General features: G+C 39.0%; 1 protein-coding gene and 1 long non-coding RNA gene across 2 annotated transcripts; both read right to left on the bottom strand.

The window, feature by feature from the left end:
* Positions 1-2,041: 2,041 nt before the first annotated feature.
* LOC140232054 (uncharacterized) lies at positions 2,042-7,569 on the bottom strand. The gene is made up of 3 exons (XM_072312206.1): positions 7,311-7,569; positions 5,576-5,642; positions 2,042-2,622 (listed from the first exon to the last, which is right to left on the bottom strand). Exons 1-3 carry the CDS (start codon positions 7,567-7,569, stop codon positions 2,316-2,318), a joined length of 633 nt encoding a protein of 210 aa, XP_072168307.1. The 3' UTR covers positions 2,042-2,315.
* A 6,041-nt stretch (positions 7,570-13,610) lies between these two features.
* LOC140231913 (uncharacterized) lies at positions 13,611-16,600 on the bottom strand. The gene is made up of 3 exons (XR_011901461.1): positions 16,421-16,600; positions 15,573-15,942; positions 13,611-15,337 (listed from the first exon to the last, which is right to left on the bottom strand). It is a non-coding gene; the product is annotated as an uncharacterized lncRNA (long non-coding RNA).
* Positions 16,601-20,029: the final 3,429 nt, after the last annotated feature.

Raw genomic sequence — 20,029 nt, 5'->3', positions numbered from 1 at the left:
TATACACTAAGAACAATACTACAGTATAGAATATAATGGGCCTATCCTAGGCTACTCTCTCGCGGAATGCCACACATTACTTGCATCTGCGAAGGCACGCAGTACAATATTGGAACCTGTCATTATCGTACATAATCAAGTTTTAGTAGATCTGGAACCACCTCGGTGCATCATTGTTCATCAGTATTAACGGTCCTGTTTACCTTTGGGAACAGTGATTTAAACAATTTTCGAAATATAACATTTAATGCATATGTGTAGTTCTGTTGTACCACAAAACATCCTATAGAATTTTTGCGATAAGGACCAAGATATAAGGAGATACATTGCATCTGTATTTTCTCAGTAAACTGTAACTGATAGACGATTTAGTCTGGAACATTTTTATTGCAACTATTGTTCACACTTTGTTTATTCAATAATACTTAACATCGATTTTACCGATTAAAATTTTTACAGTGGTTGTTTCTATCCCTACGAAACTCACATTTTAGAACTGTTTTAAAGCACTAATGTTGGATTTTTGTTTCATCTACAAATGGTAAATTATGACTTTAAACTCAAATTATTTTTCGATGACATTTAAAAGTAGTGTTTCGTTGGAATGCTTTGGTCGAAAAACTAATTGATTTTCATCTGTGGTACAGAATCATCACTAAGGTCTTGATACTGTACATTATTGTAACACAAGTGTTTCTAAAATTTCGGCAATGATTGGTAATTCCGATATCAAAACACACACACACACACACACACACACACACACACACACACACACACAAACCTTTGAAATAATGTCTATGTTGAATCAGGGTGTTACTAAAAACCCTTGAAAGATCATTGACATACCAAAGGGGCAACTTTCCAAGAAATTTCTCATCAAATATCTGTGGGAATTAAAAGATTGCCGAACGTTCAGTGAGAGACAAATAAGACTATTGAGAGATCACTGAAAGATCATCTGATGTAATCATATCAAGATCTCTGAGAGACTGGCCTTTCTATGATGTCTCAGCAATTTTTCAGTGATCTCTTTAAAAAAAAATGAAAATTTGAGAAATTACCAAAACGTATATGAATGGCTAGTAAGACCCTTGAGAGATCACTGAAAAGTACTGAATGCTAAAAGACCATTATCTTGAAAGACTGCTGAAAACTATTTTTGAAACGTTTCAACCTTTTTTATATATATCTCTCTCTCTCTTGTGACTATGGACACGACGAAATTCACTGTAAGATCTCTTAGGCACTGTTAGGGATCAGGAGAGTTCTCGGACATCGTTAAATGACATGTGTACTGAGAGATAGTTGAAAGATCTGTCAATTTTTGCGGTATTCCAGCAGCCATTCAGATTGGTATTGCCCAATTTCTTTGGCAAACGGTGGCAAGTGTCGTTCATGGTATTGAGTGTGTATCTGTCCAGTTGTCCGTGGTGTTCTATCCCTAATGCTGGCCATGCATCTCTCCAAAGCTCTCAGTCTTCATTCAATACGTTTATTCCTTTGGTTATTGTGAGCATCTCTATGGATGGATCGGTATATAGCTCGCATGGAATATATCACGACGAAAAGGCTTTACATACAAGAAACAATAACGTTCATTTACACTACAAATAATATTGATGCAAATGCTGTAGCCAAGACTCTGGCAAACATTACTTACACGATTTTGAAAAGAGAACAAAAAGAAAAATAAATAATATCCATTTACTGTACGAAATAAAATGCATATAACAAGGACATCTGCATTATGAATATCAAAGAATTTGATATATTGCTCCCCCCCCCCCCCAAAAAAAAAAAGAATAGTTTCACTCTCAAAAGTACATGTTCGTGTAATAATATGCTTTGCCTGTTCTTTTCTCTCCTTGCCATTTCCAGGTTCTATTGACTGATGGACTGGATTCAGAATATAAAGTCACTTCTTTGGCTGTACGTGATGCACAATAATATTTAATGCATGGAAATGCGTAACTGTATAATGGTAATTATGAACTGATCTGTAAATTTTCACAATATATTATAAAGCTGTTCCTCAGATTCTTTTTTTTTCTTTTTTTTCTTTTTTTTCCTTTTTTTTTTTTGGGGGGGGGGGTCATTGTCTGATAGAGACGTAAGAGGGTTCCATGCTACCTGAAGTTGCCATCAAAATGAGTAAAGGAATAAATGAATAAGTAAATAAAATTCAAATGAATAACCACATAAATCTAATCGTTCTGTCCCAACAGCAATAAGTATTGGCTATATGTACATACACACTACTGAACTACGATCCCCCGAGAGACTTCGTGCAAAGATGTTGCAACCTCGTCTGGTCATGGGAGATGGGTCTCCTGGATTCTGATAAGTTTCGCAGCAGTCAAAGCCTCTCGAAGCTTGTCCCGCTGAAGAGCTGGCGGAATCTTCTCCCGCCATTCGGCGAGCATCTTCAGGGTGCCGGATGATGTTACATCGCCACCCGCGTGGTTCAGTGCCTTGAACCTTTTCATGTCGGCGATCCTAAACCCTAGCTTTGATGCCAGTGTGTCCTCGTTGCAGAACAAATCTCTCGCGATCTCTTGGAGAGTCTTGTCGTCAATTTCACCTTCACAAGTCTTCTTTGCTGCTGCCGAGGATGAATGTCTGTGGGGGAAAAAAAAAAAAAAAATATATATATATTGTTTATATGGTTGCCTGCTTTGACATATGCGAGGAGATTCACAAATGAGTTTGTGCCTACATATCCGTATTTATATGTACATGTGTGTGCGCAGATGTTTAGTCATACGTATTTGTTAGTGCTTATAATATTATGTATATGCTTGTTTGTGATTGTATGTATGCATGTTAAATTATGTAAGATTGATGCATATATACACTCCTATTTGTGTATACTCTGCCGTCTCTGCCTCTACCACTGTCGTTATTATTTTCACTATTGTCTTGATCATCATTATTTTCTGTATATGATATCCATATTCTGTATTTTGTCCGATTTGTCCTCAGTCTTAACAAAGGGCAGAAAGCCCGAAAGCTCGAAGTAAAATCAGATTGTGAGGATTCAAAAGCAACGTCTACCGCCTCTTCCTTACTCTCGTTATACACACTACTAAAAGATGCGACGGCCCAGGGGTTTAGCAGCTGAAGATACACGACTCACACCTATATATATATATACATATATATATATATATATATATATATATATACATATATATATATATAATTATATATATATATATATATAGATCAATGCACAAGGGAAAAGGCTGAAAACTGCTATCCAATAATAGCGATCCAAATGGAGTATATAGACAAAGAAAGAGTCCCAATTGGCCCGAACGTTCGATCCTCTCATAGCAGAATCTTCCTCTAAAAGGCTAAAAATGACACACTATCATGACAGGCTAATGCAGTGACTACATTATGTAATTTTTGCGGTACTAACACATTGGGGACAAGGGCCAAGAGAGCAGGTGTGAATCACTTCTTGGAGAACTTGCATGATTTTTAATTTAAATAAAAAAAATATATATATAATATATGTAATTCTAGTAAGGATAACCCAATTTTGATAAAGACATTTATTCATAATAAATCAAATTATGTAGAGGTGTTGGAGCACCAATTTCTAATTTTGGGACGAAGGTACGGCACCTGCCCACACCTCACATTTAGGACAAGTACAGCGGGTTGGGATGGATGTTTGTTCTATCCCAATGTATGGCCTCCGTGGATCTATGCATGCCTACTCTTTGCAGGATGCCTCAGTGGAGACGCCCTGCGTCCCCGCTCGGGCTCCTCCGTTGGTGGAGACGGTCCCAGTTTAAAAGGAGGGACTCCATCCAGTGTACAGCCTCTACTCGCAATGGGTAGACTCGAGCAATGACTGTCTCTATCGGTGGGATCTGGGTGGCAAGTATGGGGTGTGCTGGGTGTTTTTATAGTGACACTCTAATGCTTTTTTTTTATTTAAAAACAGAATTATCATTAATGTGTTTGTTGTATCGTTTCATTATCATTATTGAACATACATTTGTATTTATCTTTAATATTAGTTTTCTCAATTAGTTTATCTTTCCTGCGATCCTCGACCGTTGAGTGTATTAATCAGTAATCAATTAACTATCTCAAGCCTTCTTGAAAAGATGAAAGAAAAAATTCATGTGTGTGGTCTCGAGTTTGTTGTTGGATGGTGTGTTGGTGTTGACAGTCGGAGTTGATTAGCTTCAACCCTCATCTAATCAAAGTCTCATGTACAAATCCAAACATTGAAGTTAGTGCAGGACTGTGACTGTTAGCATTGACATTGTGCGTGTTAATGTGTTTGAGCGCGTGTGGGTATAGGGTGGGGGGGGGGGGGAGGGGCGCTCGCGATTCGCCCTGCTAGCCGATTATGCTTGCCACCGCTTCTCATAATATACAGTCAGCATCAGTAGTTCCGGCTTGGCTTCCGGGAGTAGTAATTCACTAAATTTTATCACTGAGCATGGGACCTCGCCTTTGTCGCAAAAATAAGATTAACATGTACGTAAATTTGCCACTTTTTGTGTTTGTTTCAGTCTGTCCGATCTATTATAATTCAATTCAATCATAGTTTATTTCCAATCAACGAAAATCCAAAAAAGAAAAAACATAGTACAAAGTATACATGTGATGAAATATTGTTCAAACGTTTGCAAAAGATTCATGTAATATATATACGAGACAAGTTATAGAACAACATATAACATGTACAACATGTACAATTTGTTTGCTCTGAATTATTTTTTAATTGTGCAAATCTGTAATCTTATTGATTTTTTTTTTGAATGAATAACAAAATTATAAAAACAAAGATATTCTACAGTGCAGTCGGATTGAAACAAACATTTTTTAAATTGTTATTATAAGGAATAAAAAATATCACATGTATTTAATTCATCAGAGCTGTGATAAAAGTAATATTGCCCCTGATCGTTGTCATCTGAAAACCTGTCATGTTGATAAATGACATCTCTTATATTGGCCAATGGAAAAACAACACCTTATAGGCCCTCATTTTTCTTCCTTTCCACGTAGAACATGTTTCACACGCGTCTAATCTGGGCCGGAGTCGCGCCGCAATTCCTCTGTCTGGTTACATATTGTGGCGGCTTCGAGAAGCAAAATCCTGCAAAGGTCATCTATACTCTACGATAATGTAATACACAATGTCTCCTTTATTTATAGTCAATCATGGGGGATTTGGTGCGATGTGTAATTGTTACAGGCATAATTTACCATCTACAGGTGAAACAAAAACCCAGCATTAGTGCTTTCAAATAGTTCTAAAATGTGAGTCAGGGATAGAATACAATCACTGTAAAAATTTGAATCCATGTAATCGATATTAGTGTTGTTAAATACACAAAATGTAATTGATATAACGGAGTTACGGTTTATTAAAAAAAAACCACTGATATCTCCTTATATTTTAGAATTTATTGCGACACAACAGACCTACACAATTATGCATCAAGTGTGATATCCTGAACATCTTTTTTAATTATTGCTCCCAAAGGTAAACAGGACTGGACCCCATTTATATAGTAGTACTTGGGTTTGTTATACGTACTCCTTGGGAACACTAGCAGGTGGCGGGGCGGTGGCTCCCGTCTGGCTTTCTCCTTCGTCCAGTATACCTTGTGAGGTAATGCCAGGAGAACAAGAACAGATTAATGCCAGGATATTTTCATCTCACTTATTATTACAATCTTATAGGGTGTATGTGTGTGTATGCGTTCATGAGCGTGTATGTGTGTGTGTGTGTGTGTGTATTCGCACCCCAGGTCAGCCGTACAAGGGCGTGGCAAGAGATGTAGGAAGGTTGCAAAACAGATTTTTATCCTCCAACATATTTTCCAAACCCTGGCCGATGCATGAGGAGAGTATCCCGAGCATGGGGTGTATCCCTATTATTATGTAAGTTGCATGCTTACCTCAATTTGTTGATGTTACACACTTCGCCTTGATATGGGAGGGATGTACTTTTATGGCAAAGTTATGTTATGTACGTGTGTACATATATTTACTTACTTATCTACTTATTTATTTATTTATTCATTGATTTATTCAAATTTGGAAAATTTATGGAATATGTATGTATATATATGTATGTTTTGTATCGCAAAAAGTACAAAAACGAATTTGATAAGCATAAAACTGTTATGCCGATATGTTACGGCAGATGGTACAATCCCCATATAAACCGAACTGCTGTCTGATATTCATACTATTCATCAATTATTGCTCACTAGCAGTTTTAATGAACATATATATTATCGTAAACATGATAATACTATGAATAGACCGGCCAGGGATGATCTAGGGTACGCTGTACTGTGGCCTCTTTTAAGTCTGTCCGGTTGAAAATATTGCAAGAGCCGGTTATATGAAGTTAGAGAGCGGTGAGATTTTGCTCTCCACATGTTAACACAACACAGTAATTGACATGGTGCATGGTGAACTTTCATACAAAACTCAATTATTGTTCCAGCCATTGCGTAAATAGATCTACGACTCACTTGACATGTTATGAATTTTCGACCGAGAACTTAATTGTAACATTCGGAAGCGCAGTGCCGAAGACGCGTAAGATATACCCACGTCTAGTCGTTCACTATAATACTGCATTCTGTTCAATCAATTTGACATAATAAACCATTGTAATGGACACTGTGCAAAAGTCAAAAGCACTATAGAATGGCTATACATTGTATCTAAACAAGTTGATTCGTGTAAAACATTATGAGCAATCAAACACAACAATCATGTTATTATCATGTCAACCCCAAGAATTTTGCGTTTGGCATGGGCGAGTTATTTTACTGCTTGTATACTTTTATATCGTAACCTGCATATTTTGCGGGTATTTGCCACACTGTTACACTATTCTTTTCGAAAAACCCTGAATCATAAAGGCAGGATAATTCGTCCGTTTCAGGTTATCGTATGATCGAGGGGTACAAAATAAATATCAGAAAGGCGAAGGTCATGCAAAGATAACATGGCGGCTTCTATAGTTCATTGATTTGGATGCATTATAATAATGCATGTACACCGTATGTGTTTATGACATTGGTGAACAAACTAGTAGGATCCCACGATCGTACGGAATTATTTGCAACTTTTGTAACCCGCAGTATGCTTGTACATGTATTTGCCATGACAGGACACAGTAATTGAGATCGCATTTTAACTGCCAGTAAACTACCGGTAGTCTTTTCTACCTCCATGGATAAACCATGATAGTGTACTTGCAGAGCGTGTCGTGTGTGCACGAGGTGAGGATAGTGATCGACCCCACTCACCAGCTTCAACTCGGTCGGCCAGGCTGCCGTCGCCGCACTCCCGTAGCGCCGCCACTAGTTTCGCCTTGGTGGACCCGTCTCTCTTGTTCCATATTTTTAGCATGTCATGATTTCCTTTCCTCTTTACCAGGTCCTCCTTGTTTTTGTCTTCGAATGCATCCACATCAGCTTGCTCAAAGTCCAGTTCGAGCCCAAGTTCAGATATGTCTGTGATCTTCTTTGAAATACGTAATATTTCCTTGTCGTTCAGCCGCGCCATGTTTTCGGGCAGTCGTGTGTTTGTTCATCACAGTTTAGTGTCACGGTTATATCAATAGGAGCGATTATATTCCGTACATGTTTGTACTACAAGCACTGGGAATCAATCCCCTTCCGCGTTGAGCAGAGTCCACTTCCAGGGGGGTGTTTCATCAACGTTTGTCGGCGCTGACAACTTGAATCACCATAGTAACAGTCAGTGACCAGAGCATCTCAGCCAATCAAAACCAAGGATTTTGCTGAAATTGGTCAGCGCCGACAGTTGTCGGCGCTGACAAGTGTTGATGAAACACCCCCCTGTATTCGTAGCGGTATAGCATCACATGCAGTGTGTGCCCACTTAACCCTATAAAGCCCAAGCTATTTTGACCCCTTCCAGGCCCAATAACTTCTTTATTATATGATGTATGACCGTCATATTTGGCACATGGGTAGAGCAACTCATACTCTACATGATCCAACGTTTGAAATTTCTTAAGGTCATCCACGGAGGGCGCTATTTACCAAAATATAAAGGAATACATAGGAAATATGCTAAAACCATGTTTTTTCTTTTTATTTCTTTATCCCCAGTATTATGCTTTTATTTTATATCAATCATTTTCATATTTACCAAAAAGGAAAAGCAAGTCAACCTTCACTATTTGTTGTGGTTGAAATTTCTCAAGGTCTACATATGGGGGCGCTATTCATTACAATATAAAGAAATATATAAAACCTATGATGTATTGCTTAAAATGGATACATATATATTGGTATCGCATTTCATATTTCCAAAATATTGACATTTTGAGTTTGCAGATTGATAATATGATAAACAAATGATATTACAGGCAAAGCTTGTGTGAAGATAATACAAAATAAAAGGGTAGTCTTGGGAAAATGCTGTATTTTCGATTATTTCTATCATATCTATTGTTTGATGCCTATGTCATAAAGAAAATAACGGAAATAATAAGAAGACCATTTCAGGGTAATTCACAATCATGATTACTTCACCCTTTGGTCCTTCAGCAAATTACAGCCAAAAAAAAAAAAAAAAAACATTTCATCCATTATTTTATTGTCAACAGAAATTGGTTCAGAAAATCATGCAAAATCTGACGAACATGGTTGTCAGTTTACGGTTGCCATGGCAACCATCAATATCTGACATAGCTAACTTATACATCAAAATGTGCGCAATAAGATTTTAGGAAAAGTCACTAAATTTGGTTGAAATCGGGTAAAGGGTGTAGGAGTGGCAAACGGAGGTTAGGGCGGGGGGAGGGGGGGGGGGCACAATGTGCCCCCCTCCCTCTTGGGCTTTATAGGGTTAATACTATCACCGATCCTGAATTCGGGTTCGGTGATTTTTTTCGGGAGTTTCAATTGGTGGATTGTCGCAATCAGCGGTTGGGCGCATTGTGTGGGGTAGGCCTATATGTTAATACGGCACATTTTTTTTTAAATTTACCAAAATGTGCCGTAACTATTACCAAAAATAATGTGCAGTTACCAAAATGTGCCGTAACTATGTTACGGCACATTTTGGTAACTGCACATTTTGGTAGATTTACCAAAATGTGAAGAGCATTGACGGCACATTTTGGTAACTTTCTGCTCCTCCACAATCATCACAAAAACAAATTATAGTGCAGTTGGTTTTTGTCCCCACCGAATGAGTTCGGCAGCCTAAAGGCCGTGTCACACCTTTCCGGGCAAGCTACGCGGGCTTGTTGCGAGTCAGGTTTTCCAGCACGCAGGAAAATTATCTCGCCCGTAGTTGCCCGGAGCTGCGCACGCAAGTCCGATTTACCTGCGGCCAAGTTTTGAGCAGCACCTCGCAGGCAACTCCCACGCAGGTACTTCGCAGTCCCCGTATGCGGCCAGCGCGGCCAAGATAATGACATTCTGTCATTTCTGTTGGACTTCTGCCATTCCTTCAGATGAATTTCTGAGTTGTCAGCCCCCACGCGTCTGTGGCACGCAGGTCACACAGAATACCCGCAAGAAGAACATAAGTAGCACGCATCCAGCAAGTAAGACACGTGCATAACTCGCCCAAATCCTTGTCCACCCTCGGAAATTGTCCGGTATGCTGAAAAATCTTCACACGCACTGCAACCCAGATAACAATTGAATGCTCCGGTGGGCCAACGTCAGCAACGGTCGCCACGGTCGCGGCCGGTGAGATGACGTTGGCTCAACGTTGGGCCAATGACTTTATGGTCGCCATGGTCGCGGTCGGTGAAATGACGTTGGCTCAACGTTGAGCCAATGTCTTTCATGGTCGCCACTTGCGGTCGGTGGATATAGTTGGGAATCCTACGATGGGTCAACGGTGGCGATGGTCGGCACGGTAGCAGTTTGTAAACTAACGTTGGTGCAACGTTGGGCCACCGTCTCACCTTGTCGGTGATGCAAGATGGATATTGGTTGGTAATCCTACTTTGGGGCAATGTTGGCAATGGTCGGCACGGTTGCAGTCGGTAAGCTAACGTTGGTGCAAGGTTGGGCCATTACTTTCGTTCCCGAGGGAAGGTGGAAATTATTTGGCAAACCTACGTTGGGCCAACGTTGGCAATTTTTGTTTTCGCACAGCCGTCTCACTTTTGTCATTGATGCAAAATTGATATTCGTTGGCTATCCTACGTTGGGCCAACATTGGCGATTTGTCAGCATGATCGCAGTCGGTATGCTTACGTTGGACAACATTGGCCCATTGTCTTACTTTTGTAACTATTAATCTAAGGTAGATATTGGTTTGCCAACCTACATTGGGCCAACGTAGGCGATTATCGCCACAATCGCAATCGGTAAGCTACATTTGGAACATTGGCACAACATTGGGTAACCATCTTATTTTTGTTACTGATGAAGGGTGGATCTTGATCGGCTATCCACATTGGGCAAATATTGGCAATGGTTGGCACGGCTGCAGTGAAAGCTACAGTTGGCAGGCACAGCCTTTGGTTAGGGCAATAGTGGCACAAGAGGCAAAGTCTGACTAACTTTGGAACAATGACAGACCATTGTTATATCAACCATTTTTCAAACTTGAATGAACCGTTGGGCCAAAATCGGCCCAACAGTGTGAAAGTCTGACATTGGAATGACGTTGGCACAATGTCAAATAAACATCGTATCAACCATATTTCCACTTTGAATACTGCATCTGTCCAATGTCAATCCAACTTGAAAGTGTGTATGTTGGCAAAACGTTCGAAATATATAGCCCGCGTAGCTTGCCCGGAAAGGTGTGACAAGGCCTTAACATGCAGTTACGGGTAAAAAGGATTTGCGTGCGCATCTCCGGACGACTACGGGTGAGATACGTGCTAGGCACTGTTACGTGCAGGTCATCTGCGGGGACCTCCGGGAAGTAAAAACTGTTCTTCGCAAGTCGCACGCAAGGTTTGCCCGGAAAGATGTGACAGGGCCTGTAAGGCTGTGTCACACCTTTCCGGGCAAGCTACGCGGGCTTGTTGCTAGTAGGGATTTTTCAGCACGCAGGAAAATTTTCTGCAGGCGGACAAGAATGTTTACAAGTTTCACACTTGTGTCTTATTTGCTAGACGCGTGCTACTTACCTTCTACTTGCATGTATTCCGTTTGATCTGCGTGAGAACTTTCAAACCGATCCGTTTTCTGTTACGAGCGACTTACGGGTACTGGGAAGTACCTGCGTTGGAGTTGTCTGCAAGGTGCTGCCGGTAAGGGTCTCCTACTGGTGTACCCCCGCAACTCACTCGGAACATATTTTGAACAAGCTCAGGGCCTTGTCATACCGTATCTGGGGAAGTTTGACTTGAGGGGAAGCAAATTTGCTACCCGGAGCTCTCCGCAGTTCAATTTCAATTTTATTTCCATTTCCATTGAATAAACATGGAAAATTATATACAATACATTTACAGAACATATTTGTAACAATTTCAAAGAAAACGTACAAGTGATCACAAGTAACAACAGAAATTCCTTTTTTTAAGGTATATACATAAACGTAATACAAAGATTAGAATGAAAATGGAGGGTCCCACTAAAAAGCAAAGCTGGTAAGGTGTGGGACCCTCGGAAAATACGTATACACAAAATCAAAGAAACCAATGTCAACTGACATGAAATTAACTTAGGAAGGAAAAAGAAAGAAAAAAAAAGGAAAAGAAGAAAAAAGGGGAAATGAGACTATGGTACAACACATGCCATCGTGGACACAAGCATACTGTACTTCATGATGTAAATGCAATAATAAAACGATAAAACGCTCCCTGGTTTGATATTGCGATTGATTGGGTGCATATGTGGTATGAATGCATAGGAACGGATGTTAAAGAGAAAGAGAATAGACTCATTGTTATCTTAATACTTGTTCAAAAAAAAAAAAAAAGATGACTTGATTGAGACAATAAAACCGAACCTAATTTGGTTGTATATCATAAAATTTCAATAAAAAGAACTTTAATTTGTTCTTAAAAGAATTCAAAGTTTGTGCTGTTTCTATGTTATTGGGAAGTGAGTTCCAAAACTTAGGCCCCTCGTAGATGAAGGTTGCTGAGCCAGCAAAGTCCTAAAAAATGGCAAATGAAATTCATTGGATTGCCTTGTAGGATAATTATGAACGGATTGATTTTTTTGAAAACATTGATTCAAATAATGGAAGATTATTTTTATTGTAATTTTATATAAATTGTTCTAAGTTAAACGAATACAAATCTTTAATTTTTAATATTTAATTTTCAAAAAATAACGGATCAGTATGAGACAAACATGCAGTGTGACATATCGTCGGGCGCATTACGAACCGGCGAATGTTCGAATTTGCGCGGAAACACGATTACGAGATAATCGCGTTTAAAGAATCGGGACTTCTTTAAACGTATAAAAACGTGTCTTATAACCGCACATTGATGATAATATTAAGAGAGTGATGAAAGCGGTATTTTCTGCTTTGTTTGATACTAAATATTATTTTGTAGCAGCACCTGGGGCTCTGTGATAGTGATGCAAAGTGCGTTTGCCGGTTCGTAAAACCCCCCATTTCAGCGTTTTACGTACATTGTATATCGTGTACTAAAGAGAGGGCATTACGAACCGGCAAATGTAACATAAAATGGCGCGTATCATCACACATTCCACACGCTTAGGTGGTACACGCACAGTGTAATGTATACATTTGCCGCTCTAGGTAGTGGGATTGTAATACATTCATGTTCATTCATGTTCATTCATGTTAGTTGTATCATAATCATGGATATTAGGAAAGTGTAACAAACACCACAGTTATTTTCTCAAACTATACAACCTACAGTACCTGTACTTTTACACATCAATTGTTGATGCGAGTAATGTTATCAAACTGTGCAATGGGTTTTTGATTGGATGAGTACCGTTCTATTAAAGTGTGCCTGGTAGTCACTGCAGGGCTGCCAACTCTCACTCATCGAGAGTGAGACTCACTCGTTTTGGTCCTTTCTCACTCTAAAACTTTATTTCATTTGCATGCATTTCTATTGATCTCACTCATTTTGCCTCCTAAATCATAGCATTGGCCTATGGGAGTCTCACTCTCAACTAGTTTCAAATGTTGGCAGCCCTGTCACTATCTATAAACATTACAAGTGTTAAGTCAATATCAGTATTGAGAGAATATAATTACACCCATACAAACACAAACATACACAAACACACATACACGCACATATACCAGTAAACACACTCGAACCCACACACACAACCTACTTTCCGACACATTAATTGTTGATGCCAGTAATGTTATCAAACTGTGCAATGGGTTTTTATTGATTACTGGATGAGTACTAAAAGTGCACCTGGTAGTCACTGTCTATAAAAAAGTGTAAATTCATTATTGAGAGAATATAATTACACCCATGCAAACACAAACATACACAAACACACACTATACATGCACATACCAGTACACACACTCGAACAAGCACACACACACACATACCCTCTTACAAAGCAGTCATAATCACCTTGTTCTCCCAATTCTAGGTATCTGTGTCTCTCTCACTCCTCTTTTTTCTATTCTTTTGTTCTTTTTTTTTTGTTTTCTATTCACCAGTCCCCAAGTTTGTGAAGAATTCTGCATTTTATTAATTCAAAATGCACCATTCCACATGTGTGTTCATAATTACATACAGTAACTACAAAACAAAGCATTCTCCTCAAACTTCCAGATATAACCTGTAAATTCAGAGAGTGATATATTTTTTTTTTTGCATTTTCGACAGCTCACAATAATTACATTGCACACTATTATTACAATACATTATATTACAATTGATACAAAATAAATGTGACATTCTCCATGATACTTCACTATGTAATCTCACTTGGAATGAGAAGTTAGGCATTTGTTGCATTTCAGAATTGTGTTCTGACCACTATAAAAGTGGTGCAATAACATGTACAAAATACAAAATTCTCCCAACACTTCACGAGGTAATCTGACCTGTAAATTGGTGAGAAGTTCTGCATTTCCTTGACTTTAATGTATTACTGTTAGTACGCGTGTTAGTCACAAATAGTGCAATAACATGATCAAGTGTACCATTCTCCTCACACTTCACAAGGTAATTTTGCCCAGGGTTGAATTAATGAAAGTGATACCCAATGTGTTTATAAACACAAGTCTACAAACTTTAACAGTCTGCCAACTACTGGACTGCTGGGAGGAGAGTAGTGTACGTCATTTGTCTCTTTTTGCTGTCCTTAGGATGGGGGACAACATGACAACATGTTAATAACATGTCTGGCTAGCCATTCTCTTTCTAGGACCAGAATTTTCAAGGCATGATAATATTGTCTGATAGACATTCTGCCATTTTCACTGAGGCAATCATAGCCAAAAGATTTATGGTTACGTGTTAAATCACATCTTTGATGGTTAAAATGTGTTCTACCATCTACAAATATTTCTGACTTTTTGTAGGCTTCCCCACTGTTCAGCTTTTTTTTTTTTTTTTGACAATTCTGTTTTAGATTCCATGAATTTTTTCATGACAACTGAAGATCTATCAGGAATAGAACTGATGTCAGTACCTACATATTCTTCCACATGAAAATCTTCTGGCTTTGCACTGACATCTATCTTCCACTCCCTCAAAAGCCTCAATGGCAGTAGTTTCCAAATTTGCAATGAAGAGACAATAAATGGAATACATACTGGAACACTATACTTTATTTCTATTGTTTCTTTTATATTTGAATAAGGTCCTCCCGAAGTGATAAAAATTGGTCGATTTGTGTGAAACTGTGTTGAAATTATTGAAAGCATGTAGCAAATATGTAACACTGAAGATAAAATAATTACCAGAAAGTATTACAACCTTGATCATGCATCAAGTCTATATTTGTACAAGGCATTATGAGCAAGAAATTCACCAATAATTCCCTTTCCTTTCCTTACAAGAAACATGTACAATAGTTTGCCTAAATGGTCTTTATTTTAGGAAAGTTGGTCAACAGTTTGTGCACTACATATAATAATGTAAATACAACCAGATGTATACCAACAAGACTAGATAGAGGGCAGTATAGAATACATACAGCACATGAATATGCTGTACTTCCATTACACTTCACAAACAGTTTTCTATTGCTTTCCTGTGTCCGGTTACCATCAAAATCGGTTCTTCAATGTCTGACAGGGACATTGCTTTCTCGAGATTTAACAGTTTTCCATCATCCAGCAAGGTTCAGTATTCTTTGTAATCTGAAATAAGAGTGGAGGACTTAGTCTGCTTTCAAATTGAAATCAGGTACACCTAATGCAAGGAAAACAAATACATAATTTGATGAAACTGCCAAGTCTGGTTGAAAAAAAAAAAGATAATCAAAGTATTTATCACATGTTTAAATTATTTTACATTTGTTATTGGAAAATGAAGTTTTGGCTCATAATTGCTTTTTTAGGAATTCGCACCACACAGACAGATAATGCAAGAAATACAAACAACAGTTATACAATGCCCTGAACTTCTCAACTCCAGAGTGAATTACCTTCAGTTTCAAAGGTAACATTGCTGCGTTGTTTCTTAGAATGCGGACACCACAGTTGTTTGTAGAGGCTCTGCTTCTGTTGCTGCTGCTGCTTCTAGCAGTGTTGCTAATGTTCCTGGAAGTGCAGATGCTAAAGTTGCAAGTAGAGGCTCTGCTGCTACAGTGGTAAGTAGAGGCTCAGTTGCTACAGTTGTAAGTAGAGGCTCTACCACTGCTGTCGTACTTAGAGGCTCAGCTGCTAGGGCTGTATGTACAGGCTCCACTGCTGCTGCTGCTGCTGCTGCTTCAAGCGGTGCTGCTGATGTTTCTGGGGATTCAGCTGTTACAAATCGACGTTGAGGCTCTGCTACTGCTGTCGCAAGTAACGATACTGCTGGGGAAGTTGTAAACAAAGCATCAATGAAACAAATTATGTGACCATCCTGAGGGTAGAATCAACAAGATTTATACTAGATATATTGGTACTTGCAAACATCTATCATGGACACTAGAATCTACAGTGTATTACATGCACATAAAGCAAATTATCAGTAATTGATTTTGTTTTGGGACTGAGAAGAGACGTTGACATAATAAATTGTAAGTAATAATCAATATAAGACTTTTAAAGAAAGGAAGTGGAAAGCTAACAGTCTTCAGCATCCTACAGTCATTACAAACTGCAATTTGTTTTATTCATTACACAGAATTGAACATTTATATTGAAATGGTAATGCAATGAAAGTACATTGTACCTACATGATACTATGCATAAAAATCTCTACATCATTTTAAAATGAAACAAGACATAATATATCTTGATAAACTTATTGATGTAGAACAAATCAGTAACTATGTATTCAAATTACCTCAGGCAGAAAGAGGAATGCCCTCGTCATCTGACATCCTACGTCCATCCATGGGCATGTTGAAGACTTGAAGCACCCTCCCTTTCCACCAGCCATTTTCACTTCTCATATGTACGCAGGAACCTTGTTTCGGTTTGGTCCGTTGAGCATGATAGAGGTCACTTGAGCTGACAGGATTCATAGAACCATCCATCCCTCTTCCACTTGACAAGAACATCTATGCCTACGGTGGTTCAAAAACACAAAAAATTGTATGGACAATTTCAGTGAGAAATTTGACAGTTGTGTCATACACTATGTGATAAAACATTACAAGTACCTGCAGGTTTGAAAAATGTGAAGAAGAGTATTTCTTAGAGCTAAAGCACAATTTCAGAAGAAAAAACAAAGTAACATAAGGAAATTCTTTACAGGAAATCACCTATACGACATTTTGTGAGACAAAATGAAAATAGCTACAGCCAGCATACCTATTTGAAATGCAAAATAAATTGTCATCAAAGTTTGCTGATCTCTGAAGGGCATAGTAATTCAGGTGCTATTGGTCGAGCTTTTACACCTTGGGGTTGGCAAAGGTAAATAACGATAACTGCTACACATTCTTTGATTAGAAATGTGATGTCTTTCACATAAAAACCTAACAATCTTATACACAGAAGTGTTAGTGCTTGCTTTTTTTTTCTTTTAATACATTGAGTAGCAGTCAACATTGATATACAGGTACATGTATGAAATAATTACAGTAAGGCCATTAGAAACTTGCCCCAAGTATGCTCAAGCAGGTGCCTAGGGAAGAGCTTGTAATATCAACATGAGCCTGTCCTCACCAGGTTAATATCTGCATAAGATACTTGACAGTAGAGTTAGATAAGATCAACATTACAGAAAAGGTATGACTACATTACATTCCAGATATCAAAACAGTGATTTCTGTCAAATGACATCGTATTGTTTAATCATCTGTTCCACTGAAAGTAATAAATGACCTATCCCATTCACCGTAAACTGAGAAATGTTTGTGAATACCTGGTTCCCGGTACACTTTATGGTCCACAAGTACCGGTACCATAATCACTTGTTACGAATCAAACTTACCATTATAGGCAGAAGGAAAAACATCCTCATCACCACTACTCTCTGCAGTTGTACGTAGAGGCTCTGCTGCTACAGTCTGAAAGGCTCAGCTGCTACAGTTGTAAGTTAGGATCATACTGCTACAAATGTAGAGTTTTACGGTAGCATACGTAGACGCTCTGTTGCAATAGTACTGTCGGTAGACCTACTGTAGTACATAGAGGCTTTGCGACTACAATTGTATGGAGAAGTTCAGCTGCTACAGTTGCACTTTACAGGCTCTGCTAATGCTGCTCCTGCGCCGAGAGGTGCTGCTGATGTTCCTGGGATGCTAGCTGCTACAGTTGTAATGATAGCGGTGCTGCCTTCGTTTGTGGGGACTCGGCTCCTGCTTGTAGTGGCCTGCTGCTCCTAGAATTATCCCCAAGATATAAATAAGGAAAATCATGTCAGTGTTATCAGGGCACAAATAGGATACCGCGTTAACTTATATAGAATAAAAATCCCTGGATATAGGCTTATACTTGTACATGAGTGTTAAAAAAAAACTGTGAGTACCGTACCGGTACCGGTAATCAACTTCGTTTAATTTTTCTGAAAGTTCATTGATATCTGTCCCGGTAATCAAAATAAGTACCTTCGGTAACGTACCGGTGAATACAACCTCGATCTAGCCTATAAATTTACTGTTTATGCAGGATTTTAGTTAGACAGTAAAGGCCAGAGTAGCTATTCTTGCATGCTTAAGGAAGCTATATGTAACTATAACTGACTTAACACTGACGCTAAACAGTCTCATCATGTAATTTCATTCTTTATTAGGGCCTAAATACAATTTTTTTTTTTAATGCAACAACATGAATCCAGGGCTGCCAACTCTCACTCATTGAGAGTGAGACTCACTCATTTTGGTCCTTTCTCACTCTAAAACTTTATTTCATTTGCATGCATTTCTATGGATCTCACTCATTTTGACTCCTAAATTATAGCATTGGCCTATGGGAGTCTCACTCTCAACTAGTTTCCAATGTTGGCAGCGCTGTGAATCTTTGAAAACAATGATAATCATTTATTACTTTGGGCCTATTTTCAGTTCTACCTGGGTATATGCAATTGCTACACGATATTTTTTTTTTCAGTTTATAGATTCTACTATGCTTTAGTTTAAAAAAAATGCATCCGGGTTGTATGGGAGGATTGCTTTATCTCTGACCAAGAATAATCAAGGACCCCCTTCGACAAAATGGTGGCTAGTAGGATCTGCAAGGAAATGAAATACACAGGAAAGCTACTTTTACATGATAATGTCGAGCAATTCTGCTTCTCTGATGTAATATTTTATGATTACACATTAACCTGCCCCGATTAATTATCATTACTTTTGTTTTTAAACAGAAGATTAAATAACAAATGAGCAACAAAATGCACCTAGTAGTTACATACCAGCACAATTCCGAGTGCATGGGACTGATGGTGATGACGAGCCCTCGCTCGCGGCCTCGCAAGCTCCTCGATTCGCCCCACATACCAAGTACCTCACGTGTGTTCCGTCTGAACAGGGATTTTACGAACCGGCGAATACGAACATTCTGTAGAGCACCTCAAAATCATGAGAATTGTGCAAAATTTGACTAAAGCATGAAACGTTCACCAGTGTTAGTACATACCATAAGATTCATTTTAAGATTGGGAGGTAAGTCTGATTTGACCTCTGATGACCTCCAGAGGTCAATGAACTTTAAATATCAGAATATTGATGTTTGGAGGCATTTGTGAATGATAGGCCTAGATCTTGGTTACGCTGCACTAAATATGCACTTGTACTACAAATCTTCCGATTCCACAGGGCATTGACAAGTTTCTCCCTTTGACCTCTGATGACCTTTAGAGGTCAATGACCTTAAAATACCATAATATTGATCTGTGATGTTATTAGTTAATGATAAACATGGTTAAGATGAGCCATTATGATTATAATTATAGTTATGTTGTATCAAGTGGCTTTCCATACTCTGATCGGTTTCCACGTGTTGTGCACGCTATGTGTTACGTGTGTGCAGTTGACTCGGTCACGGCCATTAAACTCTTGAACATCGTATACCAAGATCGTCTGATGTTTCTCCTTATTTACTGGCGTGGTGACAGCGCTGATTCGAATCCGTGAATCATCAATAGACGCTACCAGGATCCTAGTTTAAGGTGAATCCAGCCCAATCAATAGGGGTCAGACGCTCACCAGATAATTTGGTGTGACAATCGAGGTTAAAGACACTACAGTTCGAGTTTATTGAGTTGCCGCAGCTTTACGCACTGCAATGCCCGCAGCATCGACGCAGCGATGCGCGGCTGTGGCCGAGCCCACTCGTAACGGCACGGCATCCGAGCGCGAGCGGCGTTGCGCTGCCGCCTCCGCGAAGCCGGAGGTGGAGAAAGCCAAGCCCTGGCGCCCGGTTGACAATGCCTCTTCGGACTTCGAAGTGACACGCAAGCCTGACGATAAGGTCCCTCATTTCCCTGCTACCCTTCGGGGAGGTG

The sequence above is a fragment of the Diadema setosum genome, chromosome 8, assembly GCF_964275005.1.
Source record: "Diadema setosum chromosome 8, eeDiaSeto1, whole genome shotgun sequence".
Classification (NCBI taxonomy): domain Eukaryota; kingdom Metazoa; phylum Echinodermata; class Echinoidea; order Diadematoida; family Diadematidae; genus Diadema; species Diadema setosum.
Note: the sequence above shows the minus strand (reverse complement) of the source record. Positions and strands in the feature narration are given on the sequence as shown.

Coding starts and splice junctions, on each gene's coding strand:
- LOC140232054 (XM_072312206.1), bottom strand. CDS start 7,569: ATGGCGCGGCTGAACGACAAGGAAATATTACGTATTTCAAAGAAGATC. Junction 5,643..7,310: donor GGCCGACCGAGTTGAAGCTG/GTGAGTGGGGTC, acceptor TTACCTCACAAG/GTATACTGGACGAAGGAGAA. Junction 2,623..5,575: donor CCTGCTAGTGTTCCCAAGGA/GTACGTATAACA, acceptor TTTCCCCCACAG/ACATTCATCCTCGGCAGCAG.